Source organism: Kogia breviceps, chromosome 5, assembly GCF_026419965.1.
Source record: "Kogia breviceps isolate mKogBre1 chromosome 5, mKogBre1 haplotype 1, whole genome shotgun sequence".
Classification (NCBI taxonomy): domain Eukaryota; kingdom Metazoa; phylum Chordata; class Mammalia; order Artiodactyla; family Physeteridae; genus Kogia; species Kogia breviceps.
In genome coordinates this window covers 142,062,880-142,086,592 of record NC_081314.1, presented here as the reverse complement: position 1 = coordinate 142,086,592, position 23,713 = coordinate 142,062,880, and the positions used below count along the sequence as shown (strand labels likewise).

Here is a 23,713-nt window from a genome sequence, read left to right as displayed (position 1 = left end):
CATACTCTCAAAATTTACAGTGACGTTTACACTGTTTTTAGGGTGGTCCTCCTTTCTTCATTATCATCTTTTTCTGTTCTTATACTTAAAATCTGTAAAATTTATACCAAAATACTTAACATTTTCTAATCTAATTTATTGTTCTCCTCCACTGGCAGATTGAAAGATCTTGCTTCCCATCTCATAATTCTAAACACACCGTTACATAATTGAAAAAAAATTAAAAATGGATAAAATAAGTTCAAAACTGACCTAACACTTGAATGATTAAAGTTGGTAAATAGACATCTTTTCCTAAAAATAACTTTCAGATTACACTGTCAGAGATTGAAAACAAGAACAATTTTTAAAGCGATCCATCATATACCTCATTGGCTCCACTGAACAGAGGTTCTCCAGTGTGCATTTCAACCAAAATACACCCAAGGGACCACATGTCGATAGCAAGGTCATAAGGCATTCCCAGTAGCACCTCTGGAGACCGATAAAAGCGACTCTGAATATATTGGTATATCTGAAATATATTTCAAAATAGTATTAAGTCCAAAATAAGTTTTGTTTAACTGTGGTCAACAATGAATTAAGAACACAAGTCTAATATTAACAACAAAAAATAACTGGGTTATTAAAGTTCCATTTACTGATTTCAACATTAGACTATGAATACTATTTAAAGAACTAAACATTTCAAGGGAGTGGTAAATCTGACTGTGAAAGGCAATATATATATATATATATATATATATATAAAATACATATATATAAAATACATATATATAATTCAAGCCCTTTCATTTACTTCAATCCTAACCAGTAATCAAGATATATCTTAAACAATTATGTCTATTAGAAGAAAATATTATTGAGAACAATTTATCTCCCTATTAATTATTCTTTCCTGCTATGGCTGGTACTTGGTTTACCATTAATTTAACAGCTAAATTGTATCTAAATTAACCTGAAAGACTTTTTTCAGGTTAATTCAAAGCATTAAGAAAGACTCAAACTCAGTACAATGTAACTGAAATTTCAGACATCTGTACTGTACTAGTCTCACAGATAAATCTAGAAACACTGCCACGTAAAGATTCAATTGGGAGTCGTTTCTGACTAATCACTTCTCTACCCTGTCCCCCTCCATCTCATTCTAAGACTTCTTAGAAAAAGAAATGTTGAAATGGATTATTTTCGATGAAGTAATCTGAGATATCTTCAGAGACCAATTCATCTTCACCTGGCCATTTAAAATTTATATCTAGAAATACTACAAAAGCAAAGATAGTTTTACTTAAAAAAGGGAGAGAAACAAACAAAATCCTCCTACCCAAACTTCCTAACTTAACACTCAAACAAGGCAGCCAGCAGCATGGAGCCGCTTCTCACAAAAGCTTCTGTGACCTCCACAACCCCAGTCAAATCTGAGAACCATCCCATGCCTCCACAAGCAGGTCGGCCCAACATTAAGGCCTGCTCAGAGTGAAGACAGTCTAACCGAAAGGGACCAGGAAGAGGTATTACATTTCCAAGTTTTTATAAGCCAATGGCATCGTGAAGCCCCAAAGACTCCCTACTACTGAGACTTATTTCCCAGCTTAGGAAAGGAAGTTTGTCATCTACCTATCCAGCTGCTTAAAGCAGTAGTTGGGTTATCTACAAGCCTATGAGCCAGGATCACCTGAGAAACTTTTTCTGAAACATACTTGCCCTGCCACCTTCTAACACTGAGCCAGCAGACCTAGAATAGGGCCACTGCATGTCTGTTTTGGAAGTGACTTGCCATGGAATTCTGATACACTCACATAGTTAAAAATTCACTGAGCTAAAGGTACAGCTGTTTCACTTTGGCTGGAGAGAGACAGTAGTGCTTGATATCAGGGCGGCATATATGATTTGGTTTAAATAGGAAAAAAATTTACAAGTCTAAAATCTATTCAGATGACTCTCGAGATGAGCACATATTCTCCATTTACAATATACTTTAGCCCATTAACAACTACGAGCATCTTTTGATTTTCAGAGGCATCCGAAACTGCAAACTTTGCTTCCTATTCCTTCCATTTTCAAAAATTATTTCAATGTAGCATTGCTACCATAAGATAATTTGCAGAAAATAACAAAAAGACAATCTTGTTAACTGACCATAAACCTTCATGATTAAATTAACCTACTGTATTTAAAAGCTGGAATAAAGTTGGATAGGAAATTTCACTAATTTGGAAAAACAAGAAATGAAAAGCCAATATGAAATAGGAATATCTCCATGTTAGTTAATGATTTTACCTTTTTTTTTTGGTAAGAAATGCAGTTTCAATACTTACAAGTAAATAGGAACAACATTTTTAAATGAATAAAGTATTATCAAATAGTGACCCTAGTTGGTTTCAAGAAGAGAACATCCTATAACTTCTATTTTATATGCAAAACACTGTTAGAGTAGCTTTCATAACGCTAGAAAGATCCGTAGGAAAAATTTGCTTTCCTAAAATAAGCTAAACCTAAATCTATTTATTGCTATGGACATGTCTGTTTTTAGCACTCTAAAGAAAACTAGTTCGGTATCATAATTTATAAAACAAAGAAAAGATTTAAACTTATTTATCAAAACAAGTATGTCGGGGCTTCCCTGGTGGCGCAGTGGTTGGGAGTCCGCCTGCCGATGCAGGGGACGCGGGTTCGTGCCCTGGTCCGGGAGGATCCCACATGCCGCGGAGCGGCTGGGCCCGTGGGCCGTGGCCGCTGGGCCTGTGCGTCCGGAGCCTGCGCTCCGCAACGGGAGAGGCCGCGGCAGTGAGAGGCCCGCATACCGAAAAAAAAAAAAAAAAAAAAAAAAAAAAGTATGTCTATCAACCTAGTAATTTACACTGTATCACTGTGTGTAATGTAAAATTACCTGCATTTTTTTTTTTTAAACCCATCAGCTTTTGAGGAAAAACATTTATCTCGACCTATATTTAGAGAAATATTTTACAGCAAGGAGTCAATGTTCTATTATTGGAATTTCCCCAAATTTATACTAAGGACTTCTATTTGGAAAATACAGTTACAACAAATCACCTAATATTTAATATGTCCATCCCCTCTTTTCTCTTAGACTTTTAGCATACACATAATTTCTTATGATAAACTTTGAAAAACGAATACCTTCTAATTCAAAGTTTACTATCTGCACTTTAAAAGATATTTTCCAAAACAGGTATCAACACAAGGTGATTCAAGTGCTGCATTTTAAAGATAACCATCCTGTAATTACCTCCAAATCATATACAGATTAATAACATTTCAAGTATCTACTTACACTGTTTTAACCTAATTCTAATTTTAATTCACAAGTCCTGAAATATACTTACCCTCTGCCCCAACTGACAAGAACTGCCAAAGTCAACAATCTTGATTGCACTGCGTTTGGGGTTACAAAGAAGGATATTCTCAGGTTTTAGGTCACAGTGAATGATACTAAGTTCTGGAGTCGCAAGGAAAAGCAGTGCAGTGCACATTTGCTGTGCAAACTTTCGTGTTAGGTTCAAAGAGACACCTCGAAAATTGGTGTTCCTCAACAAGTCATAGAGGTTGTAGGACAGCATTTCAAAAACTAAACAGAGGTGGTTTCGAAACATAAAGTGGCGTTTTAAATGCACTGAAAGAGAAAAAAGTTTCATTTTAAATTATACATACCAATAAAATGAGAATAACATGCATATGAACTGCCCAACAATCTATAACATGACAATGTCAAATGCAGAGTGAAAATCAAGTTAAAATCTGGAGATCAGCATTCTGCACTAAACAGCACATTCTTTAATCAGTTAAGAATATCTAAGGGGCTTCCCTGGTGGCGCAGCGGTTGAGAGTCCGCCTGCCGATGTAGGGGACACAGGTTCGTGCCCCAGCCCGGGAGGATCCCACGTGCCGCGGAGCAGCTGGGCCCGTGAGCCGTGGCCGCTGAGCCTGCGCGTCCGGAGCCTGTGCTCCGCAACGGGAGAGGCCACAACAGTGAGAGGACAGCGAACCGCAAAAAAAAAAAAAAAAAAAAAAAAAAAAGAATATCTAAATTGTTCATCTGCTGAATTAATATATTAGTATATAGTGCCTGCCAATATGCAATATAATGCAAGACGTACCACCAAAATGCCTTGCTTAAAAAGAAATTAAGTCAGGTATGAAAATGCAAGTAGCAAACTGACAAAGAGTACTGAGAATACTTTGATAATTTTATCGTCACTTGTAAGAGAAAACACGTTGCTCTCCCTGAAAGCCCTACCTCATAACTTCATCTAAGCTCCACCCACTGGGATGTCCAGCTTGTGACGATGCCGTACTTGGCAGCCCTCTCTGGGAAGGCTTTGATAAATATACACAATCTGCTTTGCTGAGCCTTAGATTTCACTAGTAATTTTCTGAAACAATTGTCAAAGGAAGACAGATTGTTTTTTCTTTTGGGCAAATATAGCAAAGGCTAGAAAATCACATTGTAAGGTACTAGAGTTCATAATCAAGGAATTTGATTATGTTCATCGAACTGGTACATGGGACATCCTGTCCAAGACCGAAGGTTTGGGAAAACTTCAAAATAAAGCTCAATCACAAGAAATTATGAGTAGGCTTATGAATGCGGAAAGACTCATAGAATACTTTACTTAGTATCACTACTGATGCTCTAAAAAGGCTTAACAGTCGACACACTGCTTCGAAAAGTTGTGCTGTAAAGTATTAACACTGACTTCACATCCGATGAAGTCCTTCAATAAAGTAAAGAACTGCCCTTCAGTATAAAAATTCTTACACACCAAACTGAGCACCTGTAACTCAACTGGAATGACACAAAACCACCATGTGTCAAGGCTACCTTCATTTTGGTCTTTTAGTATCATTTAAAACAGAGGTTTCTCTACAGATTTATCTGGAATAACTTGGACAGTATTCAATGTCTGGTCCCTGAGAAAGGGGATACATTGTGTTGTCCTGGTAGTAGCCCTGAACTGTCTCCCTGGAAGCAGTGCCTGTCAATATTGCTTTTAGATCATTCCTGATACACGTGATCTAAAATTAGGATAAATAACACAATACAACTGCTACATGGCTCTATAGGAGTTCACAGTACAACTCAACTCTCACCAACAGTTACATAAGAATGTATAACACCTGCTCTTAATCACTGAGTTCACAGGTTTAAAATTAAGAACACAGCTCCATGGGACATAAGACACCCCAGAGACATGGTCCAAACAAGAGTTTTGACCTGGTTAAGCAGCAGCCGCAAAAGGAATGCAAAAGGTAACGGATGTCAGAATTCAAACGTGATTATGACAATCCCTCTAAGAAACTGTGATTAGAATGTTTTTCCAATGGAAGATCAATCCACTCAATTCCACTCATTCATCATCCATTTACTAAGTATCTATAATGTGCTGAGCACGAAACACATTCTCAAAGAAAGCTCAAACACAAGTATATATGTTCAGTTTTTTTAAACTGAACTTTGGGGAGAACGAACAGTTGGCAAGACTTTGTTCTACACTTAAACTGAATATTCTTTTAACTAGACCATGGCAGGTACCAAATAATCCAGATAAGAAATTATGCTATGTGGTAAAAAAGTAAGAGTTTTTAGAAGTTCAAAGACTTAAACACTATACAACTCATGAGACTAAATTATATTGATCAAATCACTTCAACATTAAGTTATTTACGTTATGAAAGAGCAATACAACTTCCAGACACCTGAAATTTAACGTATCAACTCTGCTGCCATGGCTGTGTCTACATCTAAAGTTCTTTTTGCTTGGTTTCCAATATAGAAACTCAGTTTCTTAAGACACTGTGCATGAATTCACCTTCTTCCTAAATAAGAACCTTAAAAAAAAAAAACTCATCCAAAAGAATATCTGTAGTAACTGATGCAATTAATGATCATTAAAGTCAGTTTATTAAAAACAAAAATAACAGCCATTATTATAACATAACCAAGTAGCTAACATTTCATGTTTTCTTTCAACAAGGCAGAAATAAATTGTTGTAGTAATGCTATCAACATTTTCTCTACGACTTAAGCAAAAATTCAAAATAAAACACACAACAGTGAGAAAGAAGAAAAAGGGAGGTATGTTTAGAGATTGTAAGTCAAGCATCCTCAGAATGTCCTTCTTGGCCTCCTAAGCCCCTTGAATGGAAATGTGCTCACCTGACACTAAGTTTTAACTGAAAGTGAACAGCAAACATGCAGTAAGCGTGAAAAGACTTGAAATACAAATGTTATTACTGTGGGTTATATCAGATATCTACAGAGAAGGCACTAAGGAAGAAAAATTAATAGTATAAGCTCATTTTATTACAACAATGAGGAATGAAGGGTGTTTCATAAATGAAATCTAATCTGAATATGTGAACCTTACACCTTTTTTTTCTTTTGAGGTACGCAGGCCTCTCACCGCTGTGGCCTCTCCCGTTGCGGAGCACAGGCTCCGGACGCGCAGGCTCAGCGGCCACGGCTCACGGGCCCAGCCGCTCCGCGGCACGTGGGATCTTCCCGGACCGGGACACGAACCCGCGTCCCCTGCATCGGCAGGCGGACTCTCGACCACCGTGCCACCAGGGAAGCCCAACCTTACACCTTTAAACATGAAATTCTTTGTTTCTGTTATTTTGGGGGGACTAAAGAACCATAAGGCCCTCCCCTCATTTCTTTTTTTAAAAAATAAATTTATTTATTTTTGGCTGTTGGGTCTTCGTTGCTGCGCGCAGGATTTTTCTCTAGTTGTGGAGAGTAGAGGCCACCCTTTGTTGCAATGCACGGGCTTCTCATTACTGTGGCTTCTCTCGCTGCGGAGCATGGGCCCTAGGCGCACGTGCTTCAGCAATTGCAGCATGCGGGCTCAGTAGCTGTGACCTCGAACTCGGGTCCCCTGCATTGGCAGGCAGATTCTCAACCACTGTGCCATCAGGGAAGCCCTCCCCTCATTTCTTAAAAAGGAGTTTGCTAATAAAACTTAACCTCATATGTTTTTCAGGTAAAGTTAGCATTTCTGAATGTGAGTTGCTAATACATGCCTATAAAAAAGTCTGTAATTAATTGATCCTAAGGTCTCTATCTTAAAATTGACATTATCTTGTTTTTACAGTTGGCAGCAATTTGTTTCTTGGTGGCACATAAAATTATGGTGTCTTAGATTTGATTAAGAATAGTATTAAAGGGCTTCCCTGGTGGCGCAGTGGTTGAGAGTCCGCCTGCCGATGCAGGGGACGCGGGTTCGTGCCCCGGTTTGGGAGGATCCTGCGGCTGGGCCCGTGAGCCGTGGCCGCTGAGCCTGCGCGTCCGGAGACTGTGCTCCACAGCGTGAGAGGCCACAACAGTGAGACGCCCGTGTACCGCCAAAAAAAAAAAAAAAAAAAGTATTAAAGAATGTATAATCAGAAGATGTTTTATCCATGTATCAACTGGCCCTAGACTTAAATATTTTCATAATTCTTCTGTCTCCTCTTTTTGTATTCAGAAGAAACACCATAGGACAATGAAATAAACACAAGCTCTGGAGTTAGGCAGAGGTAGGTTCAGACCATAGCTCCAAGAGCCCTGTGACCTTGGGTACGTTACTCTTTGTACAAACTACCTGTAATATAAGGATTTACCACCTTCCTTTCAGGACTGCTATGATTACAGATGATGGAAGAAAAGCACAAGGAATGTGGTAGGAGTTCAAGAAATGTTGGCTATTATTTCTTGAGGAAGAACCTGAGATCTTGGCTCAGACATTCCAAAAATGGTTCTGTAACCATTAACATATTAGCTCACTTCTAATTTCTGCGCTATATTAGAAATGGTTAAAGTTAATACAAAGTGGACTCTCCAGATAAAGATGCACCAGAAAAGCAAACAAATTGACGCTTATAAGTTTCAAAACAAAAAAACAAAAACAAAAAAACAAAAAAAACAAAGACACTATTCTCATTTGTTTTTATACTATATACCACCCAGAATGCACATTCCCAAAGATTTAAAATATTACTGCCTGATCAAGTAACGTATATAAATCTATGCCCTCCAAAAGAAATAAATGAATTTTTACCCAATCACTTTAAGATAAAATCAACATATATTCATAGAAAAATAACAATTAACTCAAATTTGTGGTCTGGGTTAGGGCACACTGCTTTCTTTGCCTGTTTGTTTGTTTACCTATGTAGTATTTCATTTCAGTGTCATGTTTGTTCATGAGCTCAAGAAGTCGCACTTCTATCTGGGCTTGATTCAGAAAAGCCTTCTTGTTCTTTATTATTTTAATGGCAACCCATTCTTGCTCCACACGATCATATGCCTTTACAACCTAAAAGAGAAAAAAGATAAACGATACCTATTTAATTAATGAACAATTTAACAACACTTTACAGTTCACCTTAATTGTACATTTATCTAATTCCTTTTTCTGACCTTCCTAATTAAAAGAGATCCTATTCGTTTCCATTCAATAGCATCTATTTACTACTTTATTGTCACTTTAAGTCATTTTTTAAATGGATTTCTTCTGCATCCTTACAGTATTTCTAAACATCCACAAAATAGACAACTTTCTTAAAATCAGATTAACTACTTTCCTCCTTCAGAAATAAATTATGAATCTTGACAAGTGCTTTGGGGTTTTTTACCTTTCTTACTAAATAACATTACAAAACAATTCTCCTAACTACTCTTTTAATAAGAGAAAAATCTGGTTGAAATCCCAAGCGTATGTGTGAGATACTTAAAAGGCTGTAAGCCATCTGAAAAATGTAGATAACTTTCTAAATTTAACTTAGATTTTCATAGATAAAAACTTAGGCATATACCAGAAGAATTAGTTTACACTTATTCAATTAAAAAAATATCAAAAACAAGTAACCAGGAAAAAAGTTTAAAATGCCATAATTAGGAGATTTTGAGTTTTAAAATGAGAAGGAAACTGAAACATTCATATGCAAATCGCCATGCGCACCTCTCAGTGAAAACTGTACTCATTGAAAACAAGTTTCACGCTATTCAACTTATACAAAAATTAGGAAATACACAGATAAAACTATATCTCTACAAATCAGAAACTGCTATAAGTGATTAAGTATTATTATATTTATAATATTACATATAGTCTGAATAGGTAATAGTTTTAGATACATTTTCTAGCTTATTCAGAAAGTACAGAGATGCAGGTAGAACTCCAAATGATTCCAACTGTTGGCTGAGTACCACTGGATTAGAGGAAGAGAATGGAACGCATGGTCCAAGATCACATCAGTCAAGGTTATTGTCAAATAATAGATCATAAATCGTTCAGCTGAAATCAAACTTGGAATGAGAAGTGCAGTATCTCTGGTTTCACCCAATTCTAAGAAAATACTATTGTCTTTTGAATCAGAGGCGACCCATGTAAGCATCTGACCAAGTGCTTCTGATACTCTTCTGTTTCACTGACCGTATTGACTGTACCAAGAGTTGCAGTTCAGTGCCCAGATCCTAATGGTCTCCAGGACAAAGGCCACTAACATGGTCTCAACTATTTACTGACTTAGCAAATAGTTAACTTGCTCAATGCTAAAGCAATGATTTGCAACCCTGAATATCACACATTCAGTAGGGTGTTTTCAAAAATACCAATGCCCAGAATCCAGTCACAGAGATTCTGATTTAATTGGTTGGAGCCTAAGTATCCATCCTCCCCTCCCCACCCCACCCCCAATCCCCAAAGCTCCCTGGAAAATTTCAAAGTGCAATCAGGATTGATGACGACTGGCTTAAGAAATGAAGGAGCCGCTTCTTTGACCAGGATCTGGCAGAGAATTTAGAGGAAGTCTGACCGAGTCGGTAAGGAAGACTTTATTTGGTGAGTGACAGGTCCTGATCCTGAACACACATAAGCCTAGGAGAAAGGCATCAGTCAGTCTGATCTGGTAAAATGGATTCTGATGTCAAACAGGCCTATGTTTTCACAGGTTTACTATGCTGACTTGCTCTTAGGAATCAGAGTACGAGAAAATTAAAGGGGAGGGGGAAAGATCACAGTGAGCTCAAAGACTGAGTATTTAAGGAAAACTAAGTTTAGAGAACAGGCCCTATAGCCACAGCTTTCATGGTGGACATCACAGAAGTTTGAAAAGTGTCCTGTTGAGAGCAACTGCCCAAACGCTGGTGTAATTTTGAAGGTGGAGATGACAATCACTCTATGCAGGGTGTTCACAGCCTTACTTAAGAGGTAGGCCTCAGAACTGCCTTTCCTTAAAAAGCTCTGAAAGAGAAGCAGAAGCCCCTTCTGACAAAAAGTAATACTTTCTTAAAGAGGGACTCCCCACACACTGAGAATCCCCTGAGACTCAGGAGAAAAAGAGGTTACAAATCAAGGGGAAAGGCCCTGAATTACGTATAATTACAAAAGTTCTGTGAAATCATGGACAGGGGCAGACATATTATACATGGGACACCAGGGCCTGGTAGAGCCACACCAGAGTTAGGGGTCTTCTAAGAAGCTTGTTCATACTTCCCTATAGGTTAAATAGCTTGATCTGTCTGGGTCTAGAGCTGTAGCTGCTAATGGCCTGTAGTATACTTTCTGTCCTAAGCGTGATTAGACTGACACATGATGAATTTTTCCTCACAGGTTGAAAAGAGGCATACTTTGCTTTCTCTTAGGGCAGGAACAGGTAAGTAAGAGTGTATGCAGGTTCCATAGTTTTAGAAAAACCAAAAACCACCTCCAAAATCCAAAATATTGTCCAAGTCAAAAGAAGTATTTGGATTAGAAGTTATTATAGTAACTGACTCACTGAACAAAAGCTATGAGGGCCAAGGAGGCTGGGATTAACAGTAAATCATACCTCAAACAGAAAGGCTCTGTGACTTGATGAGATAAGAGAGGGAGATTTACATGTGGGAACAGCTGGGGGAATCCACAGCCAGAGAAAAGCTTTTTAAAAGTGCAAGGAGGAAGGTCTGACAGCTCTTAGTCTGGACACAGCTGATGTAAGAGGCTGATGTAGTTAGGGCTTGTGCTTTGTACTGGGATAGGGTGGGCGAGTGAGGAGAAGAGAGCTGTGGGTGGAGAGAAGAGGCTATAGGAACAAAGAGAAAAGCCAGGTCCACCGGAGTTCCTCCCTCACTATTCCAGGTAGAAGCGGCCTGAACGATCCCACCCATCGGAACAATGCCAATCACAATATTAGCAACGCTGATGCCCTGAGGACTTAAGAGGAGACCCTGGAGACCCTCTGCCCACTTAAGAGGCCTGATGGAGGCAGAAGAGGAGCTGAGGACAAACTTAGGGCACAGCCCCTGGTGTCCCGAGTCTCCAAAGAAGCGAGAGGACACCTGCTGTGCCAGCTGAAAATGGTAATTCTTTTTCTCTTTGAGGAGGAGTGTCAGACAGGAAGGTAATTATCTCTGTCATACATAACGAAGAACCATCCAGAGACTAAAAACCCCATATGAAAGAGGCAATACTGTCTATCAGTGATTAAAATCAACCACTTAGTAAAATAACTACTTGATAGCTATAGAAAGATTTTCTTTTAAGTCTAATGGAGTTTTTATAGCTGATGCAGTTTTCTTACCTTTAGAGAAAACTATAATAATCCAAATACTTACATATCCATTGTTTAGTAGATCTATTTACAAACATTAAAAGTATACTACTGAGAAAAGGATATAGTAACATGATTCACTAAGAAGTTCTTTCTAATTTATGAAATTCAGCATCTTCCATTAAATTACCTGTCCAAAGGAACCTTTGCCTATCAAGGAGTCAATTTCGTAACGATCCATCCACTTTTCTCCGTTTTTTACAATATAATCATAGTTATCATCATCATAACCATCATTGTAAACCTTCCGCTCCTTCTTATGACTAGAATCGTCTCCCTGGCCCTGCTGGTGTCTTCGCTTCTTTTTTGCATAGTAAACCTGAAATGAGAAAATACAGTGTTAGCTGTGCAATTAAAAATCACTGGGGACAGGGAGCAGTGAGGGCACCATATACCGAGTACATACAAGACACACCTGCTATCAGCAGGAAACTGATGAATTTTTATTCTTTATAACACGCACAAAAACGAAATAAAGAATTTTCTATAGTTGCTATTGGAGTTACAGAATAACACTGATATATAACAAATGAAAAATATCTACAGTAAAATTCACTTTAGAATTATACTGTTTATACATTTTTTTAAATAGGAGATGTTAAGTGACCATGCCAAAGTCTCCCATTCAAGAAGAGTAACAGGACCTGATTCATATTTATTTTCTAAACTAAGGTATAATTTATATACAGTGAGATGGTATAGATCTTAGAGAAATGCAAATCAAAACCACAATGAGGTATCACCTCCCACCATCATCAAAATGGCCATCATCAGAAAATCTACAAACAGCAAATGCTGGAGCGGGTGTGTAGAAAAGGGAACCCTCTTGCACTGTTGGTGGGAATGTACATTGATACAGCCACTATGGAGGACAGTATGGAGGTTCCTTAAAAAACTAAAAATAGAATTACCATATGACCCAGCAATCCCACTACCGGGCATATACCCTGAGAAAACCATAATTCAAAAAGACACATGCACCCCAATGTTCATTGCAGCACTATTTACAATAGCCAGGTCATGGAAGCAACCTAAATGCCCATCGACAGACGAATGGATAAAGAAGATGTGGTACACATATACAATGGAATATTACTCAGCCATAAAAAGGAACAAAATTGGGTCATCTGTAGGGATGTGGATGGACCTAGAGACTGTCACGCAGAGTGAGGTAAGTCAGAAAGAGAAAAACAAATACTGTATATTAACGCATGTATGTGGAACCTAGAAAAATGGTACAAGTGAACCAGTTTGCAGGGCAGAAACTGAGACACAGATGTAGAGAACGTATGGACACCAAGGGGGGAAAGTGGCGGGGGTGGTGGTGGTGGTGTGATGAATTGGGCGATTGGGATTGACATGTAGACACTGGTGTGTATAAAATGCATGACTAATAAGAACCTGCTGTATAAAAAAATAAATAAAATTCAAAAATTCCCCCAAAAAGTGTATAATATGAAGGACTTTGGGGAAAATGTATATGCTGATGTAATCAACATATGCCAAACGAAATAAAGAACATTTTCATCCTCCTTATATTCGAGTTCCCTCATGCCCCCTTTCTACTCAATCCCCATTTTATATTTGATCCTAAAGCAAAAGATTTTAAAAATGAAAGTTTAAATGTATAATATATGAACTGATGTTTTGCTAATATAAAAAGGGCCTCTGAGACATGCCTAGTTCTTAAGCCTGTAATAACATATTAATGAAAAACAGCCATGTCCCCTCCCCCCACACTAAAGGCCATAAACCTTGTGGTTGGTCACAGATTGAGTTATTTTCCTTGTATCTGTTTTTCTTATAAAATAGTTTCTAAGACTAGTAAAAAATAATAGGTGGACTAGGCAATGGTCCAGGTAATTGGTAACTAACTTTGAGGAAATTATAAATTACATTGCACAGAGCAACATCAGAAAAGCTAGTTTACAAGGTGGCAAAACAGTTAAAAACAAGCTTTAACAAAGCTACTGTTAACAGTTTAACGATTTATCAGATATTAACAAACTGACATTAAGTTTGGTACATCTTTTATAACATATAAATTGTATACAAAATCCAATCTAGAAATGTTCCTCAATGAGTTCACTTCAATTTTATCCTGCCACATTGCCACAATAATATAATACTGGCATTAAACAGCATCAAACTGCTATAAAATTTATACACACATAAGAACATCTTTTTAGTTAAATGGCTCTGAAGCTGGTAGAAGATAAGTCTTTAATGTGAAAGGATGTAGGGCCCCATTGGAAGAGGAAAGAAAGCACAGCCATGTCCACCCTTCTCCAAAAACGCTCATTTAATAATTCATTACAGAGCTAGAGTTGGGGTTAGAAGCAAGTAACAACCAAGCCAAAGGTCTAAGACACCAGAAAAATAATTTTTGAAAGCAAAGAGTCAAGTTGAAAGGTGAGTAAATCAAAGGGCTGTCCGTGTTTTTTATCCTACTTACTTCCACCAAAAAGGCTTTCAGATATCTCACAATGAAAAACATACAGATAAGAGAACACACATTAATTTAAAACGAAAACTTTAAACCACATAAATATAGATAGATCAGATAGACTAGACCAAATGCCTGTTAACTGGGCATTAAATACATCTCAGAGCTTCCTGACATCCATGGTAAAAGTAGAAACAGATATGTAAAAATTTAAGCAAAATTCTGTAACATTTTCATACTTTTATGTTATCATTATTACCTTCCTTTCCCCTGAAGTTTTGGAGACGAGATTATTATAGAAATGACAACTCAGCATATATTAAATATAACTTTAAAAAGAGGGGAAGTTATCCACAATTATCTTTAACTTTTTGCAGTCCTTGTTAATATATCTTATTTGTTTTACACAATTATAATTTTATTATCTATAAATCACTAACTTACCAGTCTTCATGATAATCATCAATATGACAATCCTTGGGAGTTAAAAATAATTTTAGTATGTCTAAATATGCTACAAAATGACTTTTTTTCCCTGCTCTGTTGCAAAATAGATGCTGTTAAAACAAATCCATAGTCTTACCTCATTAATATGCTTATATGTTTTGATCAAGTCAACAGAAAGTTTTCTCAGGGGAGCAGTAGCTGGATCTCGGAAGGTTTGGGGCATCCGCCTCTGTAACATGACAATATCAGGCATCACCTTAAATAGACAGAAAAGACTAGCACTTTAACTCTACTGTACTGGTATGAATTCCCTCTTCTGTAACCTGTGTATACGTATTTTAAAAAGAAAGAAAAAAAAGACATCTACGTTAGAATAGTATACATCCTGTCTCGGTCATCTCTTTCATCCGGAATCCACTGAAGACAACCACTGCAACGAATGAACGAAATTAGAAGATAATATGCCCCGTTACCAAGCCTTCAATTCTGTTCCCCAAATTCAACAAGAGGATTACAGATATACCCCTGGTCCAGGAGACATGCATGGTGCCGCCCAAGAGGGCTTCTCCACCATACAATTAGCCTACGGAAAAATGTCTTCTGAGTTATTCCTAAAGCCTGACCTGGTTCACACAGGCAGATGAAGACTAAGCCACCTTTCAGCTTCCTCATCCGGGAGTTTAAGACCCAGTCGGCACCACGAAGCGAGCTGCTCAAGGAGCAGAGATGGAGCTTGGTGCTCAGAACTGCAGCTCCTAACACCCCCAGACCCTGCCCTCTGACCGACATCTGCCTGTAAGCGAGGCTGAACTCTCCATTCACTTCCCTAACGTGACTGAGTAAAACACACCCTCCACCTAAACACAGCCGACCTCACCCTCCACGTTCCCTGCGCCCCCAGCCAGCAGCACTTTTCAGCACCTGACATACTGGTAAACATTCACTCATTTACCGGTTTTAGTTTTTTCTCCTCCTCCTTCCACTACAAGGACAACTCCATATGGGGCAGGGATTCTTTTCTTCAATGTTGTATTCCCTTTGCCTAAAACGTAGCAGGCACAGTGCCTGAAACACAGTAGGTATTTAATAAATACTTGTTGAATAAACAAGTGAAGCCATAATACCAATATCCCTACCTATGATTACACTAGGAGCTGACCACAAAGAAGTTCCAGAGAACACCTTAAAGCTAATGAAACTTCCTTTTAGAACACTCATTTCAACCATACTCCCACCCCAAAACTAACCCATGTCTCTTTCAACGTCCAATTAAGCAGTCAGGGTTCAACTGTGAGCTTCCTGCTAGACGGGGGATAAAGCAGGACACACAAACGTCCTCCAAACATAAATACGCCCAGGAATGCTGCAACTAGCACACTAATGACCCTGGATGGCTGTTCTCGCCTCACTCCTCGAGCCTCAGCAAAGGAGTTCCCAGAGGGGCTTCTTGCAACCAACAGATCCTTCCAAACCAATTAATGACATCAAGGTACCTTCAGTCACTACCGCTAGTCATCCATCCCTGGGCTCCTATCTAGCTCTCCTGCGGACATTTACACCAGCAAGACAACTGAACCAGAAGCCCCTGATGCAGCCCCTTCCAAAGGCACTGTGGTCAGTCAATCTGAGGGGCAGAGAGACAGAAAAGACATCATACTAAAGCCTCTCAGAAATGTCTGGAGTCTTGGGAAAATTAACCAAGTTAACCCACAGTAACAAAAAGAGAAGACAGAAGGGTTGTAAGGACAGAACAGAAAAGAATCCCCATCCCTGTGGTATGAAAAGATGGTGTGATCACAGCAGTTACCTAGCTGTTCTCTCTCTCCTCTCTCTCTCTCTCTCTGTTCTATGAAAGAAGTGGAAATTTGAGCCAAATTTGAGGATTATAACCTGGGAACAGCAACTCAGCTCCGAGAACTGTTCCGACCCTGCATTTTCTCTTAAACCGGTATTAACATTAGTTTCTTCTGAATCTATACTCAAACTCTAAAAATTGTTATCCGGATGGTAAATTCACTGAATTACTGTATTAAGTTAATAATTATTATCTCTTCCCATGATCCTCTCCTTCTTAAAGTTCCAAATAAGGTTTAAGTGAAAAAAACCCTTCAATGATTATAACTATGTCTGAAAGTATAGTAAGACTTAATAAGATCATCTGAATTAATTTATTAAATATATATAGTTTTATTTTTCTAAATATGAACAGGTACACTTAGGTTCACAGAATATTTGGTTCTTATACCTATCCTTGGAGACTTAATTTAATGAATAGACAATATCAGTAATAAGCATGTCAAATACTTTTATGTGAACGAATGCTGTAAGCATTTAAGGTAATGAAAGAGGTTTCCCTTAATGTACTTCCTTTTTCTATTTTTTAAGACCCTGACCGTTTTCCAGCAGGTAACGTACTTGGCAAGACCCTTCTTGGACTATTGGAGTATAGCCTCACTCTGAGGTTTCATGAAATCTGAACCAGTGAAATACTTCTTTACCTTTGTCACAAGAATTGATAGAAGGTGTTAACTATTGCTAGAAACAACTGAATTACTTAAGTAGTTAATAATAAAATAATAATTACGGCAGCAGATATTTGCTATACACTATGCTTTGAGTATGTAGATTTTTACTCTCTCAGGTAATCCTCTCAACAATCTCATGAGAATAAGTAACGTAAGTTCCTGTCACTATTTTACAAATGAGAAATCTGAGTCTGATGTAAAGTTACTTGACCAAGGTCCTAGAGCCAGTAAATAACAGAGATGAGAACTGAGGCAGTCTCCCACCTAAGCCTATGATCTGAACCACAGCACTGGGCCAGGAGCTCCCTGTTAATTTTAGGTCTCTAGTCTATCCTCTTGTTGAATCATTTTTAGGCTACTGGTTGGACAAAATAATTGAGTCATGCATAATAAATACCAATAAAATAAACATGAATGTATTAAAATTAATTATGTTCAAAACTGTAAATATGCTTTAACTTGCCCACTTACAATTCCACTGGTATTTCAAACATTGGAAAAAATGTGACTAGTGACTACATCTTTCCATGAGTAATTATGCTCGCTTAAAACACCAAAATCCCACAATTCAAAAAAAAAAATTAAGTGTATATAGAACATGCACGAAATTGGATATGAATGTAATTCTGACTAACAATCTTTTTCTGCAGTCAATATATGAGTGTGTGTCATGGCCTTGGCATGTCCCACAGTATTGCTGACCTCTTCCACAATTAGCCAAGCTACCTAAAAGGCCAAATCAAGTAGCTAATTCTAAATACATTACTTTTCTTATACTCTTCTGGCAACAGAAGTTACTATTTCAGGGGCATCTGTATATATAAACCAGATGAATTCCACCCACAAAAAGCTGGCCTTTAGATCAGGCTGTATTTCAGTGCTTCAAATAGTGCCTTGTGCAGGCTATAGGCACTCAAAATATATGGAAAGAACGAATTAATTTCAACAAACTAAACAACTCTTTCTTCACAAACTTTCACCACACTTTCTGTTCTTCATTATTGTGGTGCCATAAGCACCAATCCAGAATTAGAAAATTAACTTGTCCAAATACACACTCAGTTACAAATCTACATACTAAGACTCAAGCCAGCCCTAAGCATTTGACACTCTGCCCGCTTCCAACTTCTTATGGTCACACAGTCAGGACAATGTAATGTAGCAAGCTCCCTCTTGCACTTGCACAGCCGGGTGGAAGTCCCACAGTGTTCAGAGGACCCATGGGTTCCCTGAGCCACTGCAGGTAGCCAGTCCCACCACGGCCTCCACACAGCCCCCAACGCCCTCGCTGAGAAGGCAAAGTTGTTGAGCTGTTCTCCTGCCGCCTCAGCCTTAAGGCTCCGGGGGCCAAAAAAAAAAAAAAAAAGTCACATCCCCAACGCTCCTATCTCTTGACCTTTTTGTGTGATGACGACACAGATCACAAAGCCAAAAAAAAAAAAAAGAGAGAAAGAAAAGGAAAAAAAACAAATAAGGCAGTAGTTCACACCTCCTGCTTAGAGAAGTTACAAGAGCTAAAACCATCTTTTTTTCTTGAAAAGATTCCATAGTGTTAGGTACCAGGACTTTATTTTCTAGTTCAATAATACCTATTCCATTTTATGTTTACCTCATATTTTCATATATATAGTGGAGAATGACAAACACCACGTCCTGCCATTCTTGCTATTTTGAGGGCTATTAATAAAGCTGAATAGCATATGTAACACACATCCAGAGTACATAGCTTAAGAACCATGAAAGGTACTGTGAAAACTGTTAGCAGCCCAGAGAGACTCAGCATTCTGAGTATCAATCCTACTTTTCTACATTTACCTTTACTGCATTTATCTTTTGAACAAAACTGTATTTAAACTCACATGAAACACACTCACACAAGAAAGATTAACTACCAGAAATAAAAGGTTTTCTCCTTTCAACTTACTTGTACAATACACCTGACTTAAAAGGCACTGATAGGATGATTATGGAAACTGAATAATGAAATTACAGAAGTTTAGAGCTAGAAAGTACTCTTCTGGAGGGTCTAGTCTAAGGTCCCAATCTTACATTCAAGGAATAGAGAGAAGGGTCCATGTGACCTGACTCAAGTCACACAAGCAGATCGTGAGTCAAGACCTGGAGCCCATGTCTTCTGACCGGCAGGCCACACCACACCAGGGCAGACTTTCAGTGCTTTACACTTCAGTTATAAGTAAGCTTTTAATCTGCCTTAGTAGGTTCCAAAATTCCTGGACTTTGGCAGAAGTATCTGGCTGAATACTATTACTTAAAAGATAGTCTTTTTACATCATATAAATCTTTAAAAATATTTTACAGCTTACAACGGAAATACTAAGTAACTTATCTCTTATTTGAAAATCACCCTCAAATAAGATGTTAGTTGTATCTAAAAATAGGTACTTTGCTAACTAAATTACCTACTACAATAATACAAACACAAAATAACTTGAAAGGACTGGATGTTTTTTTCCTAGCCCTCCTTGGATGCCGGGTGTTAGAACTGAAAAAGCACTGTGTCTAAGAAGAAAGAAGCCTGGACTGGGCCCCAGAGTCTACTGCCTCCATACTTGGAGAAGTCACAAATGGGAGCTCAGTCCCTTCAGCTGTAAAAACAGACTAAAAACAGACACCCTACCTGATAGGCTGCTTTTGAACAAGCGGGAAAATGAATCCAAACATACTTTGTTTCTTAAAAGTACAGTGCAAAGACTGTGCTATTACCACTTTTTGGATGTCCAGAGAATTTTCTTCTGGAACACAATGAAACACTTTCCAATTCTGGCCAACTGCTCGCTCCAATTCTCAAACATACAACTTCTCCATTTACTGCATAAAACAAATTCTTATGTCCTGTCATAATTTATCTTACTATTTAACTATGAATATTATTCACATGCTATATAATTTTATAAATGTAAAGTCAGTTCAACTATTCACAAGATCTTATTATAATACATACAAGGGTATCCTCAAATAATGTTACTTAACTGTAGCCAATAGTTCATTAAAACCAAGTATTATTGAATTAGAGAACACACATTGCCTTCAAATAATCCAGTGTAGGAAATACTTTGAAATTTTCTAAGTTTTTGTTCGTATTGAAAGACCTGAACAGTGACAAACCAAACTCCTGAGTATATGGAAAAACAGCCATTTTCAGCACTCATCACACACAGCCTCAGTGGAGAAAGAAACTTTACCACAACTATAGCCAGTAAAAAAAAAAAAAAAAAAAAAAAACTCCCGAAATCAAAAATCAACATAGTGGACACAGTTAATTCAGGAAGATATTAAAAATACACACACATACACACATGTATGTGTATGTATATCAAGAGATTTCAGCATTTATTCACTTTACACTATCCATCTTATGGAAAACTGCTGAATCTCTAGTCTGAATATTAGAATGAGCAGCATGGTTAATTTACATTTTTTTCTTTTTAATTTTAAGGAGTTTCATATTTATTTTTATAAATGTGTACTAAAGTAGTTTATAACAGGGTAAAATCACCTCTTTAAGTTTCCTATAATGGAATCTGACTTGTTTTCCTAGAACATATTTTTCTACTTAACCGCCTTCCCATAAAAATAAGGTTTAAGTTTTTTTATTTTAACTAATATTCTTTGGAAGTAACTTTTCCCCCATCACAGAATGAGAGAATGTGATTATGTTTATAAGAGTTTTTCTAATTAAAGTGAAATACAGAAAAAAAACAAAAAAACCAAAAAACACACAAACTCCTTAACATCATATTCTGTCAACCCGGAATCCCATGTGACACGTAAACTGAAAACCATTAAGGCATTCTGCCTATTTACTATTTTACCATTTTAATGAATAAATTACCATTCCAACAAATCATTTCTGATACGTCATAAACTTACCTGGTTAGTTAGAGGTTGCTGAATCTGGTCAGAATAAGATAAGGCAGAAACCTGTTGGTCACTTATGTTTGGCTGGCGACGGTCACTGTACTGATGTGAATGGGGCATCTGTCCAGCCATCTGAAGGCCAGCAGCATGGAATGAAAATGACGGTGCAAGCCGAACAGATGAAGGTTTGCATGCTGAAGTCTCTCCTCCTACAAGAAGACAATAAGTGAGGTTTAAAGGATGCATTCATATCCTAATGTTTGTATCTTTTGACTTATCTGATAGTTCTTTAAATAAGGACTTCAGGATGTTCAATAATATTAAAAACCTTTAAAAACTGCGAACAAGAGTATGACAATACAAATGTTGTATAATAAATGGTATAAAATATAATAGTGATTAAAATGAATATCTAAAAGTCTGTTTTAAGAGAAAATCTTAAGTAAATCTTTTGTAAAGCAATGGCAATAACCTTCCACACTTATTTTTACATATGAGATTTTCATCAATTGAGAACCATAAGCTGCAAAAGTAATCTCTGAATTCCTGCAAAGGGCCTGTCCAATGGATCAGCTCTTTAGAAATCAATTCAAAGGAAAACTGCTGAGATGTTGCTTTGTACCTGTCAGGTGTACGGCAATCGATAGCCCTAGCATCCCCCAAACCAGGTGAAAAATTTGTCCTAATGGTGCTCACCACTGACACAGGTAATTAAAAGTTGAGCACACAATACATGGAAACAAATTCACAGGCTGCTGTATTCCTCTGGACTCTTCTGACACAGTCCTAAGAGAAGCTAGACCAGGCAAGCTTGCCACAAAAACGAACAATCAATTATCCCACGGGTAAGCTGGGACCATGGTCATGATTTTCACAGTAGAAATGGAAAATTAACATTTTCGTCCTAAAAGTACTTGGTAGCTAGCTAATAAAAGTTAATTTTTCTTTAGGAAAAGAAAAAGACTTTTCTTCTTATATTCAACCAAATCTGCAAATTTGCAATCACAGACTAAAGCCAGAAAACAAAGCACAAAACCCTGGTCAACCAACACTGGCCCAGAATACATGTGCCTGTCTTCCTGAGTAAACCACACAACACACCACACTGTTCAGCACCAGAGTACTTTTTCTAAAGTCAGCTTGTTTTGAAACACACAACAGCGCTGGCCCCAAAGTGAAGACCACAGATTCTTAGCCAGGCTGCTGCAGTTTGAAATTTCAGCTTCACACTTACCAGCTGTGTGGCCTTGCACACCTAATTTCCTGATAATGGTAATAAAATCTACCTCAAACAGCTGTGGTGAAGGTTAAGTGCTTTAATACCCGTAAAGTACTCAGAACGGCTCCAGCAATTAGTAGATGGCTTAATATCAACTGCAATTACTGTACTGTAATGCACAGTACAGTAGATGGGAAGGAAGATGGCGTGAGTACCCTTCTTCTGGAGCATACAATCTCTACCTGAATGTTGCATAGATTCTGCAAACTAAAGAGAACAAAGCTCAATTCCGCCCCCCAAAATAGAAGTTCCACTTTTATATCCTATACAGCAAACGCCACTATGCCACTGTCTTCTACCCAGTCAACCAGAATCAAAGCTCTGAGTCACGTTCGAGTTCTTTTCCTCCACAGACGGCCTCGTGCAAATGGCAGCCCGATCTCACTGATTCTACTTCCCATAGAACGCTCAAACACAATCTCCTCTTTTCATTTCCATTACCCCATGCCTCACTTAGATGACTAAAATAGATTCCTAATAGAATCTATTTTATTTATCTTTACTTTGCCCATGTGCAACTCCACAGTTCTTCAATAAGATGCCTACAGTGACCTTTCTAAGGTGCAAATCTCAAGTCTTCACCCCCTACTTAGCGTTGCTTTTAGACCTTAGCTTCTATCTCCCTCCATTACAGCGTGCGGTTCTTACTGACCCAGAGTACATGATTCATAAATATCTGCTGGATGGGCTTCCCTGGTGGCGCAGTGGTTGAGAGTCCGCCTGCCGATGCAGGGGATACGGGTTCGTGCCCCGGTCCAGGAGAATCCCACATGCCGCGGAGCGGCTGGGCCCGTGAGCCATGGTCGCTGAGCCTGTGTGTCCGGAGCCTGTGCTCCACAACGGGAGAGGCTGCGACAGTGAGAGGCCCGCGTACCGCAAAAAAAAAGAAAAGAAAATTAAACATCTGCTGGATAAGCACAGTGTTCCTGCGATGACAGATGGGATAACTTCTCTAAACATTTCATTATTCATAATTAAAAAATACATTCAGTTAATCCAATTCCATAGAGTGACTTTGTTCAGTGAAAAAAAAAAATTATCCTAAGGAAATAATAGATGTGCACACAAACAGTAAGGGAAGAATGTTTATCTCGGTATTGTTTACAACAGCAAAAAATTGGAAACCTGTCAAATAACTCTGTGTGTGTGTGTGTGTGTGTGTGTGTGTGTGTGTGTGTGTGAGAAATCTGCATGTTAAAAACACAAGACTGGGAAGGAATATAAATATAAATGTATATGAAAAGAATTGGGGTCCTTGATCTGTAAGTAACTCTTATAAATAAATAGTAAAAAGACTAAGGCTCTGAATGGCAAATGACTTAAACATTCTGGGTCCTATTTTCCCTACCTATAGCAGAGGTATTATTACACTAACCCCGTTCCTTTAGGATTGTTATAAAGTTTAAACGAGATACCACAAGTTGACATGCAGAATAGAACCTGGTATATAACATGCACTTTTAAAAAAATATGAGCTTCTGTTTCTATCATCAATGTCATTATTACATATTGTGTTTAAACTTATTTGTTATAATATATAGA

General features: G+C 37.9%; 1 protein-coding gene across 14 annotated transcripts in view; it reads right to left on the bottom strand.

The window, feature by feature from the left end:
- The window catches only part of DYRK1A (dual specificity tyrosine phosphorylation regulated kinase 1A), a 145,851-nt gene that overhangs the window by 21,147 nt on the left and 100,991 nt on the right, over positions 1-23,713 (bottom strand). For 9 of the 14 annotated variants that reach the window (XM_067035076.1, XM_067035072.1, XM_067035071.1 and 6 more), the window contains 6 exons: positions 20,905-21,101; positions 14,625-14,744; positions 11,726-11,914; positions 8,171-8,318; positions 3,348-3,634; positions 368-514 (listed from right to left, as the gene is read on the bottom strand). In XM_067035076.1, coding sequence (XP_066891177.1) covers positions 368-514; positions 3,348-3,634; positions 8,171-8,318; positions 11,726-11,914; positions 14,625-14,744; positions 20,905-21,101 — 1,088 coding nt within the window. Of the gene's footprint in view, positions 1-367; positions 515-3,347; positions 3,635-8,170; positions 8,319-11,725; positions 11,915-14,624; positions 14,745-20,904; positions 21,102-22,823; positions 22,846-23,713 lie in introns of those variants that run through there. The other 5 variants (XM_067035080.1, XM_067035077.1, XM_067035075.1 and 2 more) reach the window with 2 other exon arrangements.